This window comes from Centruroides sculpturatus, unplaced genomic scaffold (genome assembly GCF_000671375.1).
Source record: "Centruroides sculpturatus isolate CEXI.00-Female unplaced genomic scaffold, Cexi_2.0 scaffold1675, whole genome shotgun sequence".
NCBI classification, from domain to species: domain Eukaryota; kingdom Metazoa; phylum Arthropoda; class Arachnida; order Scorpiones; family Buthidae; genus Centruroides; species Centruroides sculpturatus.
In genome coordinates this window covers 29421-56317 of record NW_019385881.1, presented here as the reverse complement: position 1 = coordinate 56317, position 26897 = coordinate 29421, and the positions used below count along the sequence as shown (strand labels likewise).

Sequence of the window (26897 nt, the reverse complement as noted above, 5' to 3'; positions counted from 1 at the left end):
GCCCAATTTGCACAATCTGGCGTCAGGCATTTATTGAAGCTACTGGGCATGGTTAAAACTCAAGACAGCGTAAGCACAATTATTCCAGATATTACAGGTTCCGACAAGTAAAGAATTTTTATAGTCATGCCACAAATAAGCTATATATTGATTATTGACCATTTGTGACATGCTATAACGAGCAAAAATTTAAAAAAACTAATAGGTAGGTTTAAAATTAATAAATACAAATGTATTCTGGCAGTGAATGAGTTAATTATGCTTTCTATTTGCAAAACTCCTCAACCTTAACACAAAATAAGAAAAAAAGTGAATTTTTAAGAAATTTGCGGGATTTCCTGGGATAAGAAAAATTTCCCGGGATATTTCCCGGGTTAAAAAAACAACCGGGATCCCGGGATCCCGGAATCCCGTTTCAGAAACCCTACTAGCAGGTAGGTCCGGCGTTGCTCGGCCAAAAGTAACGATAGCGAAAATTAAGATTATTACGTTATAGTCAACCTTATCCGTTTTCACAGAATGCAAGAATTGGGACTCCCTGTTTTAGACTAATTAGAAAATTTATAGATGGGTCTAAAAGTATGTTCGATTTCTCGCAAGACCCAAAACACCGCAGCAGCGCCTGTAAATCTTTTACGTTGTATTTACTTCGGTAATCCAGTACATACGGATCTTCCAGTGTCGTATTTACTTCGGTTATAATTGTTTGCTTCTATCATACACGTGGATAAGGAAGAAACAGAAAAGTAATCATTAAGATTCACAAACAAAATAACACATTAAAATTATAGATGTATGTTAAAAAGAATAGAAACTTACTAGCGGATTTTGGTATCTCTGTTGCCAGAAGAGTTGAAAAAGAAAAGACAACGTTTGTAACGATTCCACCATATACGAATGCATATTTTACAATCTTCAATCCTTCACCGTATATACCAATATACTGTAGAAAATTAATAAAGTAATTGTTTACTGAAACAGATAATATGCTGAAATCATTGGACTAAATACTTTGTCTATGTCTAGCAAAATGTCACAATACTGAGCATGTTTCTGAATTACAAATTGAAAATCTAATGGTTTTCTATCGTCCATGGCATCTTCCATCTTTTCGCAAAACGAGGACATGTTTTCATGTAGTGTGATGCCTATATTTAAAACGTTAAGATGGTGTATAGTTAACAACCCGACTCCGTACAGTATTTTTCACTGCGTTACAATGAAATGGAATATAATTTTATAAACATTCTCTTCATTTACAACAGATCCGAACATTATTGTGATAACTGTAAGCATAATCACATAGGGAAACATCAATATCAAAGCAGTGTATTTACTTAATTTGTAATGAATAAATGCGGAACTTTCTTTGAAATTATCCAAGTATATTTTGCACTTATCCAGAAGAAGATTTGAATACATTTTGGTGTTTTCGCTTAGAATAAATTGATTTAATACCAAACAATGAGGAGAGATATATATCATTTAGTAAGAAAATTGGAAATATGAAATTTAAATTATTAAATTCATTTAGATTTATGACAAGTAGTTTAAATAAACTCTTCAGTAATTTGAAAAAAAAACAGTTAAGAGAAACAGCCAAGTTTTCTCCTAAACACCTATTAGATTTAGTAATAAGAAAAGGTGTATATCCTTATCACTATATGGATCTGAAGGGGGAATGTGAAATGAATAAACTTCCTCCAAAACAAGAGTTCTATAGTAAATTCAATGAATTTGATATACCAGATAAAAATTTAGAACATGCACAAAACGTATGGGAAGCATTTAAGATTAGAAATATGGGAGAATATTCAGATCTATATGTAAAATCACATGTTTTGATACTACGTGACATCTTTGAGAATTTTAGAGATGTATGCATGAAAACCTATAAACTACATCCTGTTGGTACTATACATCTCCATGTATTGCTTGGGATGCACTGCTGAAGATGACAGGTGTAAGATAAGATTTACTGTATGATTATGATATGATTTTGATGTTAGAAAAACAAATAAGGAGTGGTATATCCCAATCTGTAACAAATATGGAGAGGCAAATAACAAGTATATGAAAGATTATAATAAAAGCAAGGAATCTAATTATTTGATGTATCTAGATGCAAATATCTTATATGGATGGGCCGTGAGTTAATATTTACCTTATGGGGAATTTAGATGGTCTAATAAAAATATAGATGTAACACAGATACCTGATGACTCAAAGACTGGATATAAAGATACAGACAGTTATATATATGATATAAAGATAGATGATGTCTATCAAGACACGAAGGGAATGATAGATTACTTTGACACATCTGATTACCCTGAGAATAATCAATATGGAAATATCAATAATATCCTAGAGTAAACAAGAAAGTTTTAGGAAAAATGAAAGATAATAATAATGTAAATATAATGGCCGAATTTGTTGGATTAAAAGCAAAAATGTATGCCTTCAAAGTTAAGAATAAATGAGAAAAGAAAGCCAAAGGTGTTAATAAATGTGTTGTTAAGTACAGAATATCATTTGAGGATTATAAAGACTGTTTATTTAATAAAAGGGAGCAATATAGAACAGTCAATCTGATTAGAAACAAAAAGCATGAAATTTATTCTATGAAGGTAAACAAGTTAGCATTATCACCACATGATGATAAGAGACATATATTAGAAGATGANAAATCAATTATAAGTTATAATATATTATATCATTGTTTATTAGGTTGTATTATCTATTGAATGTAGATTATCGAATACAATATAGAAAAACTATGGTAATAATTTCTGAAACGTGATTATTATTGATATAAGCTCAATCAAAAAGCTTTAAAATATTTTGAAGAATTTACAAAACGGAGATAAATTTTTTGTATCATTTTATATTTTGTTTATAAGCTTCATATACAATGTATATATAATTTTGTTTACCACTTGTTTACTTTGACGTCACAAAAAAGAAATTTCTTTATTAGGGAATTTTACGCAGGTAAAAAGTAGGGACAATGCGCCACTCTTTTCTAAGTTATTGTACAGCCAAAATTTTATAAAAATTTTTACGCTTTCTGTATTATACTCCATTTTACGCCCATTTCTACGCATGTGTTTTCACGTACTAACAATGAAAATATAGAAACTTCTCGTAACATTTATGTTGGATAAAAGTTCTTTCTGATGCCTTGCAAACGTGTATTGTTTCAACTGATCTTTCTGTTCATAACTAAATTCACAGCCATTATAATTCTACTCCNTGGATGTAGATTATCGAATACAATATAGAAAAACTATGGTAATAATTTCTGAAACGTGATTATTATTGATATAAGCTCAATCAAAAAGCTTTAAAATATTTTCAAGAATTTACAAAACAGGGATAAATTTTTTGTATCATTTTATATTTTGTTTATAAGTTTCATATACAATCTGTATATATTTTTGTGAAACAAATTAAAATTTTTAAATCGTCATTTTCCAGAATGTAATTCCAAACATAATTTTTGTAACAGAACATGTTGCAATGCAGTTTACTCTATATTTTAGAATTGTAGACTTTAAAAATATGGCATCGTATTTCCTATAAATCAGATTAGATTTACAATTTTATTGTATTTAAGTTGTATATTATTTATTTCTACGTACGAATCACTTTTATTACAGTTTCGTAAGAGATAAATAAACGTATTGTATACTATTTTATATTTACTCTTAACAATGTGTACGACGAACCCTGAAATTTAAGTTTTATTATTTTTAGAATTTTGTACATTAAAAACGTAATAATAAGTTTAATTTACATATTAACATTCAAAAGTGATAAATGGAACATTCACAACATAATTTTCTAGTTTTCCAAATTTGCAAACGTAATTTAAACTGATGTACACTATAAATACCTATTATTTTACATTACAATTATAAATTCTTATATACAAAATTTAAACGATTTATTTCAAAAATTTTGTTTAAGAGCAATTTTTGTGTACTTGTAAAATTAATATTGTATTTTGACAGTAAAAAGTGTTCTTAAACAGTTTTAATAACAGTTAAAGTGCGCTTAAGTCGTTACAGAAAGCGTGTATAAAGGTGCTTTAAAACCATTTTTATTTGCAGTGTATAGTTTGCACAAGAGTTATTTTTTGATGCGAATTGACAACTTTTCTATGAAATTAATCTCCGAAATACTTTTAATTACACAGACATATCTATGTACATAAAAAATGTAAACCATATAATTTGTTCCTCTTAACATGCGCACTAATTCAATCTTCTATTTCATTTATTTTCGTTTTTTGGAGAGTGTCTAGGGCTAGCCGCCACTGTCGTCATTATTAGAATAAAAATCACGTGTTTACTTTGTCATTACAAAACAGCATCTCTTTATTGGGAAATTTTTTTTCATTTTTTTTTATTGGGACATTTTTTCAGTTATTGTTCAGCCAAAATTTTAGAAAAATTTTTACGCTTTCTGTTTTATGCAAGATTTTATGGCGATTTCTACGCATGTGTGTTCACGGCCTAAAAATAATAATATAGAAACTTCCGTGCATTTACATTGGATAAAAGTTCCTTCTGATGTCTTGCAAACGTGTATTGTTTCAATTCATCTTTCTGTTCATAACTATATTCACAGCCATTATAGTTGTAATTGTATGGCTTCTCATCCGAATAAACTACACGTAATACGCTTATGGCCTCACTGTCATAAATAAATAAATAAAAATAAGAATTTATAACAATAGAAGTAAAAATATAATTTTGAATATATTCCTTATTTCGGCAGTCCAAATACCCAAAAATTGCAGGCATTCCCATTTCTGTAAACTCACATACTCGTATTGAATATTACCAAACCTTGCTTTTATTGTTACTGTTTATTGTGCAGATTGAGTAAAATGATAATAACTCAAAAATAAATTGAACAAGAAACAGAAATAACGTTACTCTATTTGTTTCCTCACAATATAGAAGATGTATGTATCGTTTTGTGTTTTCAATTATTTTTATGTTCGGGGACATACGCAATTAAACATGCTTAATATAATCAGAACATAACAATCAAAAAATTACATTATTTTGGTGCATTGTTGTTTTCGGTTTTAACGAAATTTCATCTTAAAATTAGAAAACTGAATTCGATAATTGCATCAAAATAAGTAAAGNAATTTTAGAAAAATTTTTACGCTTTCTGTTTTATGCAAGATTTTATGGCGATTTCTACGCATGTGTGTTCACGGCCTAAAAATAATAATATAGAAACTTCCGTGCATTTACATTGGATAAAAGTTCCTTCTGATGTCTTGCAAACGTGTATTGTTTCAACTGATCTTTCTGTTCATAACTATATTCACAGCCATTATAGTTGTAATTGTATGACTTCTCATCCGAATAAACTACACGTAATACGCTTATGGCCTCACTGTCATAAATAAATAAATAAAAATAAGAATAATAATTTACAACAATAAAAGTAAAAATATAATTTTGAATATACTCCTTATTTCGGCAGTCCAAATACCCAAAAACTGTAGGCATTCCCATTCGTGTCAACGCACACACTCCTATTGAGTATTACCAAATCCTTGAGTATTACCTTGTTACTGCTTATTGTGCAGATTAAGTAAAATAATAATAATTCAAAAATAAGTTAAACAAGAAACAGAAATAGCGATACTCTACTTGTTCCCTCACATTCGTTTCTTCAATACAGAAGATGTATGTATCGTTTTGTGTTTTCAATTATTTTTAAGTTCGAGGACATGCGCAATTAAACATGCTTAATATAATCAAAACATAACAATCAAGAAATTACATTATTTCGGTGCATTGTTGTATTCTCTTTTAACAATTTCGTCTTGAAATTAATAAACTGAATTTGATAACTGAATCAAAATAAATAAATTCATAATGGTAAGTGTAAACATTCATATAATTTGTATAATACATTTTGAATTTCTTAAACTTTTTTATTAGAAATTCACGGAATAACACAAACTGACAATTTGAATTTTGTATCGATGATAGAGTACATATTAACGTAATCTTACAATATTACCACATAATAATACAATATTAACATAATAATATAATATGTAACAATAATTTATATTATCGAGAATAATTTTTATTTAAGTTTTTTACTAATTATTTATATTTTTTCAACGCATTGTTTTAAAACGACAGAAAACATCCATGCCCGACATGTGGGAAGACATTTCTTCGTGAAAGTCATTTGCAAGTACACATGCGAATTCACACGAATGAAAGGCCGTATGAATGCAATTTGTGCGAAAAAAGCTTTACGCAGAAGGGTCATTTAACAAGGCACATGAAAGTGCACTCGGATGAAAAGCCGTTCAAGTGAAATTACAATGGCTGTGAAGAAAGCTTTACACGGAAAGAATACTTTCAAGAAGACATGTACGCATTGCATTCTGATGAAATTTTATCTAAAGTAAATATTACGACAAGTTCCTATATTTTCATTTTCGTTTTTATTTCTCAATTATCGAAACGATATAAGTTATAAAATAAGCAGATACAATACAATTGTACAGGATAATATAAAACCGTCATTTAATATTTCAAACAATACTGGAGCAACTGTGTTTATTTACACGAACAAATATTAAAATAATAATGTCAATAAGCATCTGTAAATATCATTATTGTTATTTTGGCGCTGGAAAATTTAGTTGTTTTATATTAGTTTTCACCTTCGATAAAAAAACTGTAAATTAATTACGTTTCTTTGTATTTTTGTGCAAACCCGTTTTCTGTATTTTACCTTTGTTAATTAATCACACATAAACATTTATAAAATGGCATAGACTTTACCATAATAAATTTATCAGTGTAATTAATAACCTATGACCAATGTGAATAATTTAAAATTTTAATTACAACAATGTTAAATTATTAAGCGAATCATTCTTCACAATTATTACTCTTACCCACTGATAAAAACAAGATACATCTTCGTATTTTTATTTTCTAATTTAGTATTTGCATTGTATAATGAAAAACACCAGAAAAGCTTATTTTATTGTTCACTGTATTATTAATTCTCCGTTAAAATTATAAAATGTTGTTAATTTTAAAGATTAAATTTACATTACAGTCGAAAAAATTTTTTAAAACAATTGTTCGTAATGTGCGTAATTGCTAGTGTCAATTAGAACACCTAAGAAAATTACTCTGCAGCACCTCGTTAGCTCTATTTATATAAAATAATTTTCTATACACATAATTTAATAAAACTTGAACAAAATGTTTTACAAATAACTTTAACATTATCACAATGAATTACATGGAAATTCAAAAATAATAGAATCTCTACTCTAAATATTAGATTAAAACCTCATAAAGAAAAAGAAAACTTTAGACCTATCGTTGATTTCAAATACTCCATTCTTTATAATTTAGAACATTATATAAAACAACAATTAAAATGTTATGAAAATTCTGTATATAGTATTAAAAATGCTGATACTGTCATTAATAGGATAAAAAAAATTGAAAAAAAGATAATTCTGATAAATTAATGAGTTTAGACATAAAAAATATGTATCCCAGTATAAATTGGAAATTAATAGAAAAAAGTTTAAGTGAACTTAATGTACATAATAATTTGATAAACTTAATATAATTTGCATACAATAATAATTATTTTGAGGTTAACGAAGTATTTTATAGACAGAAAATTGGTATTAGCATGGGGTCAAAGATGGGGCCAAAATTAGCTGAATTACTTATGATTGATATTGATAAAAAAATAAGTAAAATACATGGCATAAAATTAATAATGAGATATGTTGATGATTATTTGATCATATATAATAGTAATTTAACTAATAAAGAAACTATCCATAACTTTATAAATAATATAAATAAGGACATTCAGTTTGATATTGAAGAAGAAGTAAATAAAAGAATTAATTACCTAGATATAACTATATTAAATAACCTTGATAAATTTGATTTTATAACATATAATAAAGCTTGTAACATTAATAAAACTATAAATTATCATTTTTGTGTCCCAGATTACATAAAAAAGAATTGTTATCTTATGGAATTAAAAAATATATATACAAGAATAACTGATGATCATAATAAAAATATTAAACTTAAAGATTTAGAAATAAAATATATAATGAATGCTTACCCAAAGTTTATTCTTACTAAATGGAAAACTTGTTACTTAAAAAACAGATTTAATACCAAGGTTAAAAATGAAAAAACATATAATAGATTTCCATATATTAAAAATATTTTTGATTATTGTAGTAATAGCCTTAAAAATTATAACATTTGTTTGGCCCCATCTTTGACCAATAAAATTTCACAGAATATATATAAATACATTAATAAAAGTAGTATTAATAATATAGATTGCCTAAAAAAAGCTGGTATTATATACAGGTTAGAATGTGATTGTCAAAATCCATATATGTACATATGTGAAACAGGGAGCATGTTAGATGTTAGAATAAAAGAACATGAAGCGGCAATTAGATTGAAGTACGATAACTCCCCGTGGTATGATCATACAAATAACAATAATTGTAAAATTAACCGAAATAATATAAAAATTCTGCATTTTGAAAGAGATGTTTATAAAAGAAAATTTAAAAAACATTTAGAAATAAGGAAACAAAAAAATAATTTAATAAATCTCTCAGAAGGTATGCGAATTGATTGCCGCTGGTATACATTAATAGATGACGCTAAAACAAGTTAAAATGTTATAATTATGTTTAAACATGGTAAAATTATTTGTAAAAGAACTTTTTCATTGTAATCCTGATACTGGTATAAAGAAGATATTGTTTGTGTATCAAAAAGTTTTTACATACGTAAATTAGGTTTTTGCTAACAATTTTGTACTACGTCTGTTATACACCTACGTGTAAAGAATTTTAAATAATTGTGAGTATTATAAAAGTTTGTTTGTTGGAAGTTATAGTTGTTGAATTTTAGATGTATATTAATATGAAATACACAATTTAGGTTAAAATATAGATTAAGGATGAGGATGGTTTGTCCTCCCACTCCCTAATTTGTGAAATAAAAAAGAAACAATTCTTATAATTTACATAATGAGAAAATGTAAGTGTTTTCTGTGATTTGGTTTGTTTCATATAATATAACATTGTCCTGTTTTAATATTTTTTGTTTTATTTGAATTAGCACTGAGGAGGGGTTGGGGTACATTATACCAACCCGAAATATATTTGTAGTCCAATGAAAAATAAAAGATAAGTTGCTAACCAGAAATTGCTGTAAGATACGTCTACCAAAGTGTGTTTTTGGATTACAGAGACGAATTTACATTTGTAATATAATATACAGCAAGCCGTTTATATATTTACAGATAGTATTAACTGCTTAATTTACTTACTTAATTAATTAACAACTTTTGACTTTTTTAAAATCTCTGCTTTCTCGTATAACGTATTGGTGATGCTTGACGGAGGATTTTTTAGCCGTTTAATAATAATAATATTTATTTGTTTATTCAAAGTGGTGTTAGAGTAGAAGTAAGTTTATCAGAGTAATAAAAATTTTGAAAAGCGAGTAATTATTTAATTACAGAAACAAAAATCAGCCTCACAGTTATATATTTTTTCCATACATACAAATAATATTTACCAATAAATTCTTTAAGATGTTTACACGAAAATAATATAAATGTATTAGAAAACATTATAATATATTATCGAAATTTGAAGTTTTATTTTAGAAAAAACTAATAATAATTAAAATTCACAGAGTAATAACATTTTATGAAATTGCATGGCTTTACAAATACAGGGTGATTCAAAAGTCATAAAACTCTTAAAAACTTAATAACTCACAAACTATTTACAGTAAGACGATGCGGTTTTTACAGAAATGCTTAGAAAAAAGTAGGATTTTTAGGTGTAATAAGCGTTTTAGTAAATTTAATGCAATTCCAAATTAAATTATAGAAATGTCTAAATTAAAAATTTATTATTTATATTTTATAAATTTAATACGAGATGAAAGCATTACTTTGTACAAATTTAAACGATTTACTACACAAATTTTGTTGAAGAGTCATTTTTGTGTACTGGTGAAATAAAGATTGTATCCTGAATGTAAAACGTGTTCTAGAACACTTTTAAGAACACTTAAAGTACGCTTAAATCATTACAGAGAGAGTGTTTAATAGTGATTTAAAAACGTTTTTAAAATTTGCACTGTACAGTTTGCACAAAAGTTATTTTCTGATGTGAATTTGAAAGTTTTCTGTGAAATTAATTACTGGAATACTTAATTTTACTACACAGACATATCTATATAAGTAAGAAATGTAAACTAATTAATTTGTCTTTCTTAACTTACGTACCAACATAAAAAAAACGTATATAACGAACTTTCTGCTCTAAAAAAGCATTACCTGCTCAGAATGAATTCGTGAATCGAGGTTTTAATATATTTTTTGAATGCTCAGTCGTTAAAAATACTTGTACACTTACCTGAAAACAAGTTAGAGATTTTTCTCCCCGATGTAACTTTCCATTGTGCCTGAATTTGTCATTGCATATATTACATGAAAATGGAAGTTCCCCAATGTGAATTTTTATATAATTTCTTAAAGAAGCTGGAGTTGGGAAAAGATTTGTGCAAATAAGACATTTACCGCTTGTTATTTTTGGGTCATACAACGGAATCTAATTATAGATTGATTTATATGTCCACAATATAATAAAGCATAAAATATAATTGTTTAAGTACGAATGTTTTGTTTATGAATATGAATGTTTGTGAATCGTTTGATATTTTATATAGAGGTTTCGTTTAAGTATTAATATAAACTATTTTATAGAAACGCCACTGACAAGATTCTTCAACATACTATTATTGATATATACAATTAAACATAGTCGTACAACAATTATTAAAAGTGTATTTGAAACCAAGCAAAATTAATTGTAAAATGACAATAACGTATACCATAATTTTAATCTCCTTATAACAATTAGCGATAAAACACCTGTTTCTGGTGTATTTACTTTGTATATTGGAAATATTAATTAGAAAGTAAAAACACGTGAAAGATATATGTTTTGTTTCTAAATAGAAATATTAACTATAAAAATAAAAATTGGAAAGAAAGTTTATTCTAAAAGTTTAAACTCTTTGTAACTAGTGTTTAGTATTATTTACAGTATTAATTACACCAATGTGTTTATTATGAGTAGTAATTCCGATTTTATAAAGGATTTTAACTTATTTCTTGAAACTCTCGAAAAATGAAAGAAATGTTAATCAATTCACAATTTTTAATAATGTTCTAAACCGGAAAAAAGCGAAGTGTTTACTGAATCTTATAAAATGACAACATTAATTAAAATTACTCATCAATTTAATTATTTTACGCTTGGTTTCTGTAAATTAGTACAGATTCGTTGGTTATCATTTTTAAAACTAACTACATCTTCTATATTACTTAATATAATGATATCGGATATAATAGAAATATTTCATATGTTAATTTTCTAAACTTCATCACCTTAAGTATCGAAATATAAAGCCAAGAACCCACGTGTGTAAAAATGTGTGGCAAACAAGTGAATCAGAAAGTTTCAGGTTCAGTTTCTGCTTTACGCTTTTATGCCAGATTACACATACGTAAACTTCTGGCCGAATAGGAAAAACTGCTGCCATTAACAGTGCTAATTTTTTTGTATTTTTTTTATATATCTATCCCTTTAAATCCTTCATTCTTTCTTTGCTGACTCTGCTATAATTCAAAAAAATTAAATTAATAGACTTGTTTTCCGAATTGAAAGTAACATGTGATCTGAATACTATATATCGCTTCAACTATACCTACCTGTTATTTGAAATTTAGCACCTATGGCCGTCCATAAACTTTTTTTAAATACAATTGTTTTATACTTATCACATTTTTGTCAAAAAGACACTAATGTGCTCGAACGGATTTAATGGACTCTTCTATTTCATTTATTTTTCGGTTTTTGGAGACTGTCACAATTGTAGTGCTAACCGCCATTGTCGCCAGTATTAGAATGAAAACCACTTGTTTACTTTGACCTCACGAAAAAGAAATCTCTTTATTGGGGAATTTTACGCGGGTAATAAGTAGGGGCAATGCGCCACTCTTTTCTAAGTTATTGTACAGCCAAAATTTTATAAAAACTCTTACGTTTTCTGTATTATACTCCATTTTAGGCCGATTTCTACGCATGTGTTTTCACGTACTAACAATAAAAATATAGAAACTTCTCGTAACATTTACGTTGGATAAAAGTTTTTTCTGATGCCTTGCAAACGTGTATTGTTTCAACTGATCTTTCTGTTCATAACTAAATTCACAGCCATTATAATTCTACTCCTTTCAATGAACTACTTGTAGTACGTTTATGGCCTCAGTGTCATAAATAAAGAAATAAATAAAAATAATAATTTATAACAATAGAAGTAAAAATATAATTTTGAATATATTCCTTATTTCGGCAGTCCAAATACCCAAAAATTGCAGGCATTTTCATTCCTGTAAACTCACATACTCGTATTGCATATTACCAAACCGTGCTTTTACTGTTACTGTTTATTGTGCAGATTGAGTAAAATGATAATAACTCAAAAATAAATTGAACAATAAACAGAAATAGCGTGACTCTATTTGTTTCCTCACATCGTTTCTTCAATACAAAAGATATCGTTTTGTGTTTTCAATTATTTTTAGGTTCAGTGACATGCGCCATTATATAATCATTCGCTTAATATAGTCGAAACATAACAATCAAAAAATTACATTATTTTGGTGCATTGTTGTTTTCGGTTTTAACGAAATATCGTCTTAAAATTAGAAAACTGAATTCGATAATTGCATCAAAATAAGTAAAGTCAAGATGGTAAGTGAAATCTTTTATTTAATTTGTATAATACATTATGAATTTTACAAACTGTTTTATTGAAAATTCACGAAATAACACAAACTATCAATTTCAATTTTATATCGAAGATACAGTACATATTATTAATATTTTTATCATATTATTAAAATATATAACAATAATTTATAATAATGTGAATAATTTTAATCTAAGTTTTTTACTAATTATTTATATTTATTCAACGAATTGTTTTAATAGGACAGAAAGCAGCAATGCCCGATATGCGGAAAGGAATTTCGACGTAAATATAGTTTGCAAACACACATGCGAATTCACACGAGTGAAAAGCCGTATAAATGCAATTCGTGCGGAAAAAGCTTTTCGGATAACAGCAATTTGATTCGTCATTTGAAAGTGCATTCAAATAAAAAGCCGTTCAAGTGCAATTACTATGACTGTAAGAAACGCTTCAAAAGTAAATCCGAGTTGGAACAACACACGTACGCATTGCATTCTGATGAAATTTTATCTGAAGTAAATATTACCACAAGTTCCTATATTTTCATTTTCGTTTTTATTTTTCAATTATCAAAGCGATAAAAGTTATAAAATAAACAGACACAATATAAGTATATATGATANAATAAACTACACGTAAAAACTACACGTTTATGGTCTCACTGTCATAAATAAATGAATAAAAATAATAATTTACAACAATAAAAGTAAAAATATAATTTTGAATATACTCCTTATTTCGGCAGTCCAAATACCCAAAAACTGTAGGCATTCCCATTCGTGTAAACGCACACACTCCTATTGAGTATTACCAAAAATAAGAATTTATAACAATAGAAATAAAAATATAATTTTGAATATACTCCTTATTTTGGCAGTCCAAATACCCAAAAATTGTACGCATTTCTATTCGTGTAAACTCGCACACTCCGACTGACAATTACCAAACCGTGCTTTTCCTGTTACTGCTTATTGTGCAGATTGATTAAAATAATAATAATTTAAAAATAAGTTAAGCAAGAAACAGAAATAGCGTTACTCTATTTGTTTCCTCATATGCGTTTCTCCAATACAGAAGATGTATGTATCGTTTTGTGTTTTCAATTATTTTTAGGTTCGAGGACATACGCAATTAAACATACTTAATATAATCTAAACATAACAATCAAGAAATTACATTATTTCGGTGCATTGTTGTATTCTGTTTTAACATAATTTCGTCTTGAAATTAATAGACTGAATTTGATAACTGAATCAAAATAAGTAAAATCATAATGGTAAGTGTAATCTTTTATTTAATTTGAGAAATTCAAAATGTATTATACAAACTGTTTTATTAGAAATTCACGAAATAACACAAACTGACAATTTCAATTTTATATCGATGATAGAGTACATATTAACATAATCTTACAATATTACAACATAATAATACAATATTAACATAATATTATAATATGTAACAATAATTTATATTATCGAGAATAATTTTTATTTAAGTTTTTTACTAATTATTTATATTTATTCAACGCATTCTTTTTAAAAGGACAGAAAATTTCTTTCCACATGCCCGACATGTGGAAAGACATTTCTTTGTGAAAGCGAATGAAAGACCGTTTCAATGCAATTTGTGCGAAAAAAGCTTTACCCAGAAGGGTCATTTAACAAGGCACATGAAAGTGCACTCGGATGAAAAGCCGTTCAAGTGCAATTACAATGTCTGTAAAGAAAGTTTTACACAGAAATCCCATTTGGAACAACACACGTACGCATTCTGATGAAATTTTATCTAAAGTAAATATTATCACAAGTTCCTATATTTCCATTTTCCTTTTTTTTTATCAAAGCGATAAAAGTTATAAAATAAACAGACAGAATATAATTCTACANCTGGCTATGAAGAAAAAAAAATTAGTAGAATGAATAGAATGAATTTGAATTGAAATTGAATAGAATGAATTTGAAGTTTTTCTACCTAATCGATTCAATAAAAGAACAATGGATTTAAACAACACGAGTGATTTAAAATTTGTATAAAGAGGTATGAAAGATTGTAAGAAAGCGCATAAAGCACATGTAGTTCAGTTTGTTAATTAATCATGATTTTTTGTAATAAATGGCATTCACTATTTTTTATAATTACTCTTGACTTTTTTTAATATTTACACTTTTACTAGCTTTGATTTTCGATTAAATTCACTGAATTTTGCAAGATTCGGTTTTTGTGGGGCAGAAAGGGCATAAATATACTACTTGGATTTCACCAAGGGCACTGCATTTACTTATTTCGTATGGTAAACAAGTAAATTTTATGCATTTTAAAATTGCATAAAATCATATTTTATGATCCTATCATATCATTTATGATACATTTTAAAATGCACGCATGCATTTGAAATGCATTATGTATGTGTTACAGCCAAAACCCGTTTTTAGTTAGAACGCGTTTTAACTAGTTGAAACTAGTTTATACTGAATGTCTTTGTTAAAACCAGTTTTGTCTAGTTAAAATTAGTTTTAACTCAAATTCATTTTTGACTACAGTAAATTCTAGTTTTAACTAGACAAAATCGGTTTTGTCTAGTTAAAACTAGTTTTAACTCAAATTCATTTTTGACTACAGTAAATTCTAGTTTTAACTAGACAAAATCGGTTTTGTCTAGTTAATTTACTGCTGTACATGTTTTGACTTTAGAGAAAACTAGTTTTAACTTTTAACATTAGTTAAAACTAATTTTAGCTACATAAGTATGTTTGGGGAAAATAAAGTTGTGTGTAGTGATTCGGCGGAAGATGCCTAACATTTTGCTTATGANATTTTTAAAATAATTAGATTCCACCGAACGATCCGAAGATAATGAGTCGTATTTGTAAAATCTGCAAAAAAGTTTGTCAGTCTCCCGCTGCTTTAAACACTCACATGAGAACTCACACCGGAGAGCGGCCATTTTCCTGTAATTTTTGCAATGCCACTTTCAATACCAAAAGTAGTCTAAACAGACACATCAGAAGCATCCATCTAAAAGAGAAAACTCCATATTGCACCGAAGTAAGTGTATAAATAGGTTAATTAATGACTAAATATTCAACACACAATCGACTATTAAAATGAAAAAAATTATGATAATAACTTCACTTATTTAACGAGCACGCATTGTATCAATGTTCATTTATCGCATATATTGTACACATGTGTATTTGTTTTATTAGATACTCCAAGAAAAGTTTTTTTAATTAACAGGAAAACTCCTGTATTAGAAATATACAACGATTCTGGATTCTTTGTCAAATATCAGCCATTAACGCTTTATTCTATAGCATTACAAATATATAATACAGTATATAATTATCTATTACATATTTTTTTCAATTTACATTTTAGTAAATGTTGTACTGTAATGCTATTTGTGTTATTTACTTTCAGGAATGTACACAAGACGTTCAACGAGAGCAAAAAATATCGCTTGAACAACCATCAACACGTTTTCAAATACCACAGTCAATAGAATTTGAAGAAATTTCATCACAAGATAATCTTTTCACTTCAAAAGAAAGTGAACAATTTCTTGAAAACGTTGACGTCAATTTAGAAACTATTCAGTTGGAATTATCGTCGCCACTGAAATTCTTTCCAGAAATACACGTTGAAGAAACATATTTGGAATGTCCTTTCTGTCGTCAACGATTTTTGGACGAAGTTTCCCTAAAAGAACACGAAAGAAACTTCCATCCGTTTGATTAATTAATTCTGGACAACTAATTTTTCAAATATATTAAATACACGTTGAAGAAACATATCTGGAATGTCCTTTCTGTCGTAAACGATTTTTGGACGAAGTTTCCCTAAAAGAACACGAAAGAAACTTCCATCCGTTTGATTAATTAATTCTGGACAACTAATTTTTCAAATATATTAAATTAATAATATTTTAGATTATTTACGTCTTGATATTTAATAACGAAAGCAAAATTGAATACAGTATTCAGTTACAGTTCGCGATATATGTGAAATCGTCGTAGACAGTATACATTTTAATTTAATTTATAGCGAAAATTATATGATAGAAAATTTATAATATTTGAAAAAAACAAAACTTATTAAGTTATTTTTTCAATTTATTGCTTCAGAAAACCAAAAGACCAAACATCGACGTTACACTTAATTAATGTTTTACATTTGTAAAGTCGATAAGCTTTAATTGAATAAATTTCGATTCAATTTAAAAAATTGCACCTTTCTGTCTCTTTTATATCTAAACTATTTCAAGTTAATTATTTACTTTACTTTATTTATCATGTAAGCCATTAGCTTTTTTCCAGTTTAAAATGAAAATACAAACAGACCATAACAGACATACACAAAAAACAATTAACATACAAAATTAAACATAATTCAAGCTTTTGATAAAGTCTTTAAGTTGTTTGTAGGTATTCAAATTTTTTGATTGTTTACTAAGCGTTTCAATTATTTCTAACTTTTTAAAATATTTCTAAAATGACATAGGCAAACGTCATTACTCTGATCAGTAATGCAGCCAGTGTGAACCTTTTCTGGATGTTTCTTTTCAATAAAATCAGTCACTTTCTGATAATACCTCAAGATTTTCTTTATCGAGTAAGATCCTTAATTAAGATTTATCATATTTATCTACATTTATCTACATGGACTGACAAGTATATATAACAAACGGGAAATAACATTAAACGCTGATTATTTGATTTACAGTTATTTAATAATGTTTCTGTCATCTACAATATTGTTTGAGTAGCAGAAATTATTTTGTTATAAGTCGGTAAACTACATGAATTTTTTGCAATAAAGGGTGTGATTAATGTTTATTAAAAAACACTTGCGATTATGCTACTATCCCAGCTAAATATAACACATGATTCGAAGTGTATCAACAAGTCACCAATTACACCAGTTACGTTAAATGAACTTCATCTGTCATTTAAGACTTAATTACAAACTACGTTAAATTTAAAGAGAAACCCATACCAACAATTCTATTTAATTAAAACGTGAATTCTAAAAATACAATTTATTTTTAAAGAAAAAATGGAATAAGAACCGTTGACGTGTAGGAATGTCTTCAATATGATATTGCTTATGTTTTAGAAATTTCTCATTCGAGAGAGTGCTGAAAAAACATAAATGACATCGAAATACTATTTCCGACGATTCAGGATTATCGACTTTGTCGTCTGCTTTACATTGTTCATCATCTTTATTGTCAATATTTGTCTTTATTGATATTTCGAAAATATATTATTGTTTTTCACTCTCCAAAAAAGAACAGTGTCTCGAATATATAAAACATTTGTACCCGTATGTATTATGTATATAAATATACATGTATTTCCTGGATTTAACATGTGTTGTGTAACGGTGCAGTACAGGCACCATTTGGACAGTTATTCCGCGGATGTACTTTTTTATGATGTGAAGATAATACGTTATATAAATACTAATCTCGCAGCAAAGCGCAGACTTCAATTAATTTGTTAATTTAAATTTTACACATAATGTAAAAGTATTAATAGGTAAAAGTAGATTTTAACACAAAAATACAAAATTTTTTTAATTAGGCGTCATATGCAGTGATTTTAATTTAAAATACTTACATTCGAGAAGAGTTATCTGTTGCAGTTTCACAAATATTTTACTAAAACAAATCAATTTTAACTTGTAATAAATTATATCATTGTTTATTAGGTTGTATTATCTATTGAATGTAGATTATCGAATACAATATAGAAAAACTATGGTAATAATTTCTGAAACGTGATTATTATTGATATAAGCTCAATCAAAAAGCTTTAAAATATTTTCAAGAATTTACAAAACAGGGATAAATTTTTTGTATCATTTTATATTTTGTTTATAAGTTTCATATACAATCTGTATATATTTTTGTGAAACAAATTAAAATTTTTAAATCGTCATTTTCCAGAATGTAATTCCAAACATAATTTTTGTAACAGAACATGTTGCAATGCAGTTTACTCTATATTTTAGAATTGTAGACTTTAAAAATATGGCATCGTATTTCCTATAAATCAGATTAGATTTACAATTTTATTGTATTTAAGTTGTATATTATTTATTTCTACGTACGAATCACTTTTATTACAGTTTCGTAAGAGATAAATAAACGTATTGTATACTATTTTATATTTACTCTTAACAATGTGTACGACGAACCCTGAAATTTAAGTTTTATTATTTTTAGAATTTTGTACATTAAAAACGTAATAATAAGTTTAATTTACATATTAACATTCAAAAGTGATAAATGGAACATTCACAACATAATTTTCTAGTTTTCCAAATTTGCAAACGTAATTTAAACTGATGTACACTATAAATACCTATTATTTTACATTACAATTATAAATTCTTATATACAAAATTTAAACGATTTATTTCAAAAATTTTGTTTAAGAGCAATTTTTGTGTACTTGTAAAATTAATATTGTATTTTGACAGTAAAAAGTGTTCTTAAACAGTTTTAATAACAGTTAAAGTGCGCTTAAGTCGTTACAGAAAGCGTGTATAAAGGTGCTTTAAAACCATTTTTATTTGCAGTGTATAGTTTGCACAAGAGTTATTTTTTGATGCGAATTGACAACTTTTCTATGAAATTAATCTCCGAAATACTTTTAATTACACAGACATATCTATGTACATAAAAAATGTAAACCATATAATTTGTTCCTCTTAACATGCGCACTAATTCAATCTTCTATTTCATTTATTTTCGTTTTTTGGAGAGTGTCTAGGGCTAGCCGCCACTGTCGTCATTATTAGAATAAAAATCACGTGTTTACTTTGTCATTACAAAACAGCATCTCTTTATTGGGAAATTTTTTTTCATTTTTTTTTATTGGGACATTTTTTCAGTTATTGTTCAGCCAAAATTTTAGAAAAATTTTTACGCTTTCTGTTTTATGCAAGATTTTATGGCGATTTCTACGCATGTGTGTTCACGGCCTAAAAATAATAATATAGAAACTTCCGTGCATTTACATTGGATAAAAGTTCCTTCTGATGTCTTGCAAACGTGTATTGTTTCAACTGATCTTTCTGTTCATAACTATATTCACAGCCATTATAGTTGTAATTGTATGACTTCTCATCCGAATAAACTACACGTAATACGCTTATGGCCTCACTATCATAAATAAATAAATAAAAATAAGAATTTATAACAATAGAAATAAAAATATAATTTTGAATATACTCCTTATTTTGGCAGTCCAAATACCCAAAAATTGTACGCATTTCTATTCGTGTAAACTCGCACACTCCGACTGACAATTACCAAACCGTGCTTTTCCTGTTACTGCTTATTGTGCAGATTGATTAAAATAATAATAATTTAAAAATAAGTTAAGCAAGAAACAGAAATAGCGTTACTCTATTTGTTTCCTCATATGCGTTTCTCCAATACAGAAGATGTATGTATCGTTTTGTGTTTTCAATTATTTTTAGGTTCGAGGACATACGCAATTAAACATACTTAATATAATCTAAACATAACAATCAAGAAATTACATTATTTCGGTGCATTGTTGTATTCTGTTTTAACATAATTTCGTCTTGAAATTAATAGACTGAATTTGATAACTGAATCAAAATAAGTAAAATCATAATGGTAAGTGTAATCTTTTATTTAATTTGAGAAATTCAAAATGTATTATACAAACTGTTTTATTAGAAATTCACGAAATAACACAAACTGACAATTTCAATTTTATATCGATGATAGAGTACATATTAACATAATCTTACAATATTACAACATAATAATACAATATTAACATAATATTATAATATGTAACAATAATTTATATTATCGAGAATAATTTTTATTTAAGTTTTTTACTAATTATTTATATTTATTCAACGCATTCTTTTTAAAAGGACAGAAAATTTCTTTCCACATGCCCGACATGTGGAAAGACATTTCTTTGTGAAAGCGAATGAAAGACCGTTTCAATGCAATTTGTGCGAAAAAAGCTTTACCCAGAAGGGTCATTTAACAAGGCACATGAAAGTGCACTCGGATGAAAAGCCGTTCAAGTGCAATTACAATGTCTGTAAAGAAAGTTTTACACAGAAATCCCATTTGGAACAACACACGTACGCATTCTGATGAAATTTTATCTAAAGTAAATATTATCACAAGTTCCTATATTTCCATTTTCCTTTTTTTTTATCAAAGCGATAAAAGTTATAAAATAAACAGACAGAATATAATTCTACAGGATAATATAAAATTTTAAATTAATATTTTAAACAATACTCGATGCAACTGTGTTCATTTACACAAACAAATATTAAAATAATAATATCAATAAGCGACTGTAAATATCATTATTGTTCTTTTGGCGCTGGAAAATTTTGTTGTTTTATAATAGTTATCACCTTCGATAAAAAACCATAAGTTAATTACGTTAAGACTGTGAAGAATTTCTTGAAAACCTTAACGTCGATTTAGAAATTATTCAATTGGAATCATTGTCGCCACTGGAATTCTTCCCAGAAATAAACGTTGACGATACTTATTTGGAATGTCCGTTCTGTTGTGAACAATTTTTAGACGAAGTTTTTCTGAAAGAACACGAAAGAAGCTTCCATCCGTCTGATTAATTAATTCTGGACAACTAATTTCCAAATTATATTAAATTAATAATATATCAGATTATTAATATTTCAAAATTTAATAACAAAAGGAAAAATTAAATATTTAGTGAAGATGCTTAGTTACACTTCGCGATATATGTGAAATCGTCGTGGAAAATATACATCTAATTTCATTTATAACGAAAACTATTTGATAGAAACTGCATAATATTTGAAAGTTTTGTTCGTACTTTTATGTCAATGTATGTTTTCTTGCAAAGCGAAAATGTACATTCCAGAATATACATAAACACTTCTGAATGTTAAATGAAAAGTTTTCTACTTCATTTTTACAACGAGTATAAAGAATTACAAAGCACATTCAAGAACAATGGATATTGAACTTTCAAGGTATCCATGAGTAAACTCGAATAAGCCTACTGTTTAAACCCAAGTATTCTCGTTTACAATGTACAGTATTATATGTTTCAACTGATAGATGGTATCGATTTTGCTAGAATTTTAAAAAATGTGGTGATACACTAATACCACGCATACAATTGAACATGTCGAACAGCAATTATTAATTTGAATGAATCAACAACAGTTAGATAGCGATTTTGTCTCGCAGGCCATCATATTAGTCTTTTATAATTATTTTTTATTGTTGTTACTATAAACACTATACTCATTTTCTATGAAATTGGTTTTTGATATTGTATTTTGGAGTGTCTCGAACAAATTAATTAGATTTACATTGATTTATATTTAAATAATTGCCTCGGTTATGTCGGTTTCGGATTTCGCCGATTGTTTTCGGACGGATTATCGACGAAAATCGATGTATTACTATATCTAATTGAACAGTTTTTCGAGCCTGTATAATAATCTTTAAATTTTTATTTTGTGCATGCTCAGTCTAGATAAACTGTTTTAAATGAACGCTTGACATAACAGTTCATTCAAAAAGGTAATTTGAAAGAAGAAAATGTTAGTGATAAAGAAATTAGATTTTTTATACTTATATGAGTCACACAAGTAATGCCTTTTAGTGAAGAAATTCAAGAATATTTTCACCTAATAGACAAAATTTTGGTGCCGTTCTGTAGAAAAAGAATTACACGTTATTATCTATATTAATTTATTTTTTTCTCGTTCAATTGTCATAGAAGACTGAAAACAATTTAACCTTTTTTGATTCTTTTTCTTAAATTATATTCGAAATTGCAAGTCTTTTCATGTTTACTTTTTATCTTGAATCTTTACTCAAGTATATTTATTTGAGTAAAGATTTTAAACACTCCGACAGGAATAGGACCATAACTCACATACTCTTGTCAGTATTTTATTTCGAGAGAAATTGAATATGAACGAGAAATATAATGACTAACGTAACTTATCATTTCTGTTTGTAAAATAAACAAAGAAGTAAGATAAAAATTTCATAAAATTATATATTTTTACGCCTTTTATCTTATAATTGATTTCAGAAGATGGTTTGCCGTTATTGCTTTACGTTTAAAGCTGTGAGGGTACTTATAGTTTTAAATGTCAAATGACTTCGGTGATGCGCGAATGGGGTACCAACGAACAATGGATAAAACACATAAAAGTATTTGAAGATTTCTTTAAAATTAATGTTTTGAATAAATTAATTCGTGTATTTTGTTTCAGACAGAAGATATTATTGCAGCATTTCTTCTAACTGAAGATTGGAATGATACAGAAACAAAATATGAAAAGTTCGTTTCCAAATTTGATTTACGAGTGCAATACTCTTTTTGAAGTGCAGGAAGATCTTACGAAACCAGAATGTCATCTGTTACACTAAACTCCTCGTTTCCAACGAATCTAGCAGCATCAAAACTTTCCACAGTTTTTTAGTTAAAAGTTTTTATCAGAAAGACCTACCTCTCAGTCTAACAACAGTAAATCTCACGACTGATCATTATCTATGCGAACTTAATTATACCAGTTGAAACAGAATTAAATTATAATTTTTCTGATAATTGTTTAGAACTAAGAAGATCGAACGAATGCATTTCGCAGTATATTTCTGCATCTACACCAGTAATGTCGTCAGTCTCATATTGATAATTGCTTCAATATTCCGTCGCAAGCATCCTTCCCCGTTTTAATGCTTATTAAACTGGAAAAATAAAATTGCATCGACTGCATAATCTGAAAGAATGATGAAGAAAAAGTTTATAATTTTATTTTACTACTAGATTTAAAGTCGTAGTGATAATTTGCACAAACAATTTTATTTCATAATAGTGAATACACGATGATTTACCTTGGGTATGATTTTACGAGAAACTGTAAAAATTCCGCCTACAGTGATTCCCGGAGGATATTTTCCTAGTCTTTTCCTATAGGAGATTATCTGTAATTGATATACAAAAACACTTTTCCAATCATTATATCATAAACAGAGTATATAATAAGATATTACGACTTTTAAAAGTTTTCATAGTTTCACAAGTTAGAGTAATGGATAATTACCATTAATTTGTCGTTGACATTCTTCTGGTGGAAGAAAAGAAGTTCGAGTTGAAAACGAAATCGATGCATCTAAAAATAAAAATAATTTATTCGTTGATTCTTACAATAATAAATATTTTAAAGAAAATTTCGTGAAAATGTAATAAATACGAGCTAAAGATTTTTATCAATGTTTGTCTCAAGATTCATTTTTCATACTGAATCACGTTTCACAGATATTCAATAACATAGAAACCCAATTATAGTATGATGTACAAATATGTAACCGTGTACAAATGGCAACTACAGTCTTGAGATGTACTGACGACTCAAATAAGGTCTGTCACATAATCATTTTTTAATTTCATAAAAAAACAATGAAATATTTATTTGATTACTGTTATAATCATATCTATTATTTCAAATCATACATCAAAGCCCAGACTAGAATCCTATAGAAATCCTGTGGAACATATTAGTAAGAAAAGCGTATGCAAATCATTATCAATATTTTCATGTAATGAACTAGATATAGCGATTATGAGTGCCTGGGATGAAATAAAGGAAAAATCATTTCTAAAATTAGTTAATGCTAAACAAAATAAAGTTTATAATGTTAGTTTAAAAAGAGGAAATCCAATTGGTTATTAATTGACACGTTTCATTGATTAATTTTAAAAATGTTTAATGAAATACGCGGAAGTGTCGTATTTACTTCGGTTATAATTGTTTGGTTCTATTATACACGTGGATAAAGAAGAAACAGCACAGTAATCATTAAGATTCACAAACAAAATAACACATTAAAATTATAGAAGTATGTTAAACAGTATAGAAACTTGCGGATTTTGGTATCTCTGTTGCCAGAAGAGTTGAAAAAGCAAAGACAACGTTTGTAACGATTCCGCCATATATGAATGCATGTTTTACAATCTTCAATCCTTCACCGTATATACCAATATAGAAAATTGATAAAGTGATTGTTTACTGAAATAGATAATATGCTGAAATCATTGGACTAATTATTTTGTCCATATCTAGCAGAATGTCACAATACTGAGCATGTTTCTGAATTACAAATTGAAAATCTAATGGCTTTCTATCGTCAATGGCATCTTCCATTTTTTCGCGCAACGAGGACATGTTTTCATGTAGTGTGATGCCTATATTTAAAACGTTAAGATGGTGTATAGTTAACAACCCGACTCCGTACAGTATTTCCCACTGAGTTACAATGAAATGGAATATAATTTTATAAACATTCTCTTCATTTACAATAGATCCAAACATTATTGTGATAACTGTAAGCATAATCACATAAGAGAATATCAATATCAAAATAGTGTATTTAGTTAATTTATAATGAATGAATGCAGAACTTTCTTTGAAATTATCCAAGTATATTATGCACTTATCCAGAAGATTTGAATAGATTTTGGTGTTTTCGTTTAGAATAAATTGATTTGATACTAAACAATGGGGAGAGATATATATCATTTAGTAAGAAAATTGGAAATATGAAACATAGGTTGTTAGATTCATTTAGATTTATGTCAAGTAATTTAAATAAACTCTTCAGTCACTTGAAAAAAAAACAGTTAAGAAAAACAGCCAAGTTTTCTCCTAAACACCTATTAGATTTAGTAATAAGAAAACGTGTATATCCTTATCACTATATGGATCCGAAGGGGGGAATGTGAAATGAATAAACTTTCTCCAAAACAAGAGTTCTATAGTAAATTAAATGAATTTGATATAACAGATAAAAATTACGAACATGCAGAAAACGTATGGGAAGCATTTAAGATTAGAAATATGGGAAAATATTCAGATCTATATGTAAAATCAGATGTTTTGATACTAGGTTACATCTTTGAGAATTTTAGACATGTATGCATGAAAACCTATAAACTACATCCTGTTGGTACTATACATCTCCAGGTCTTGCTCGGGATGCAATGCTGAAGATGACAGGTGTAAGATAAGATTTGCTCTATAATTATGATATGATTTTGATGTTAGAAAAAGGAATAAGGAGTGGTATATCCCAATCTGTAACGGATATGGAAAGGCAAATAACAGGTATATGAAAGATTATGATAAAAACAAGGAATCTAATTATTTGATATATCTAGATCAGTGTTTCCCAACCGTTTTTGTGCTATGCCCCACCTAAGCCTTTCTAAAATTTTCATGCCCCCTAACATATACAGTGGCTATACCAGGCATGGCCAACATACGGCCTGTCTAATGAATTTATGTGGCCCGCGATTAATTTTCCAATATTAGCTACTCAAGTCCGAATAGCTCGATGAAAAATTCTGATGCCTAAAAAAAAAGGTCAACAACTCATTTTCAAATTGCCCCCTTTAACAATCGAATTGCCCCCTTGTGGGGCGTGGGCCCCACGTTGGGAAACACTGATCTAGATGCAAATAACTTATATGGATGGGCAGTGAGTTAATATTTACCTTATGGGGAATTTAGATGGTCTAATGAAAATATAGATGTGTGAGGTCAGCCGATTAGGGGTGAGGTGTTCGACAGCCGAGCGGTTCGTTCTGTCTTGTGGGCGCAGAATGACTCTTTGAGACAGGTTTACCATTTTTAACCCGTTTATTAAATATATAAATTTTCTTACAATGTCTTATAACGAGGCGTAATGCCTATTCAAAGGTGGGAAACGAATCCTTTCCAAAGATAAAAGTCCAAATGTCCAGATAGTCGTTTAGGTTCGTCCAGCGTAAGTGAAGCGGAGAGCGATGGCCCCGGGGCGCACAGCACAACTCTCATCGATGATCTCCAATGACTCGGAGCACCTGGGCGGGTCTTGAAGGGACGGGCTAGCCAAAACGAAGCCTGGGACGTCGA

At 27.9% G+C, this 26897-nt stretch overlaps 2 protein-coding genes across 3 annotated transcripts in view; both read left to right on the top strand.

Moving 5' to 3' along the window:
* Positions 1-26897, top strand: part of LOC111612369 (zinc finger protein 91-like) — a 79747-nt gene that overhangs the window by 23785 nt on the left and 29065 nt on the right. The window contains 10 exon segments of the mRNA XM_023353572.1: positions 1535-1826; positions 2212-2372; positions 6186-6456; positions 13154-13429; positions 13660-13718; positions 14460-14678; positions 15654-15684; positions 15747-15962; positions 16338-16645; positions 20841-21059. Of these exon segments, the coding sequence (XP_023209340.1) occupies positions 1535-1826; positions 2212-2372; positions 6186-6456; positions 13154-13429; positions 13660-13718; positions 14460-14678; positions 15654-15684; positions 15747-15962; positions 16338-16645; positions 20841-21059 (2052 nt within the window).
* Positions 14810-26897, top strand: part of LOC111612370 — a 23356-nt gene continuing 11268 nt past the window's right edge. For both annotated transcript variants that reach the window (XM_023353574.1, XM_023353573.1), the window contains exon 1: positions 14810-14954. The gene's annotated coding sequence lies outside the window, so the exon portion shown is untranslated. The remainder of the gene's footprint in view (positions 14955-26897) is intronic.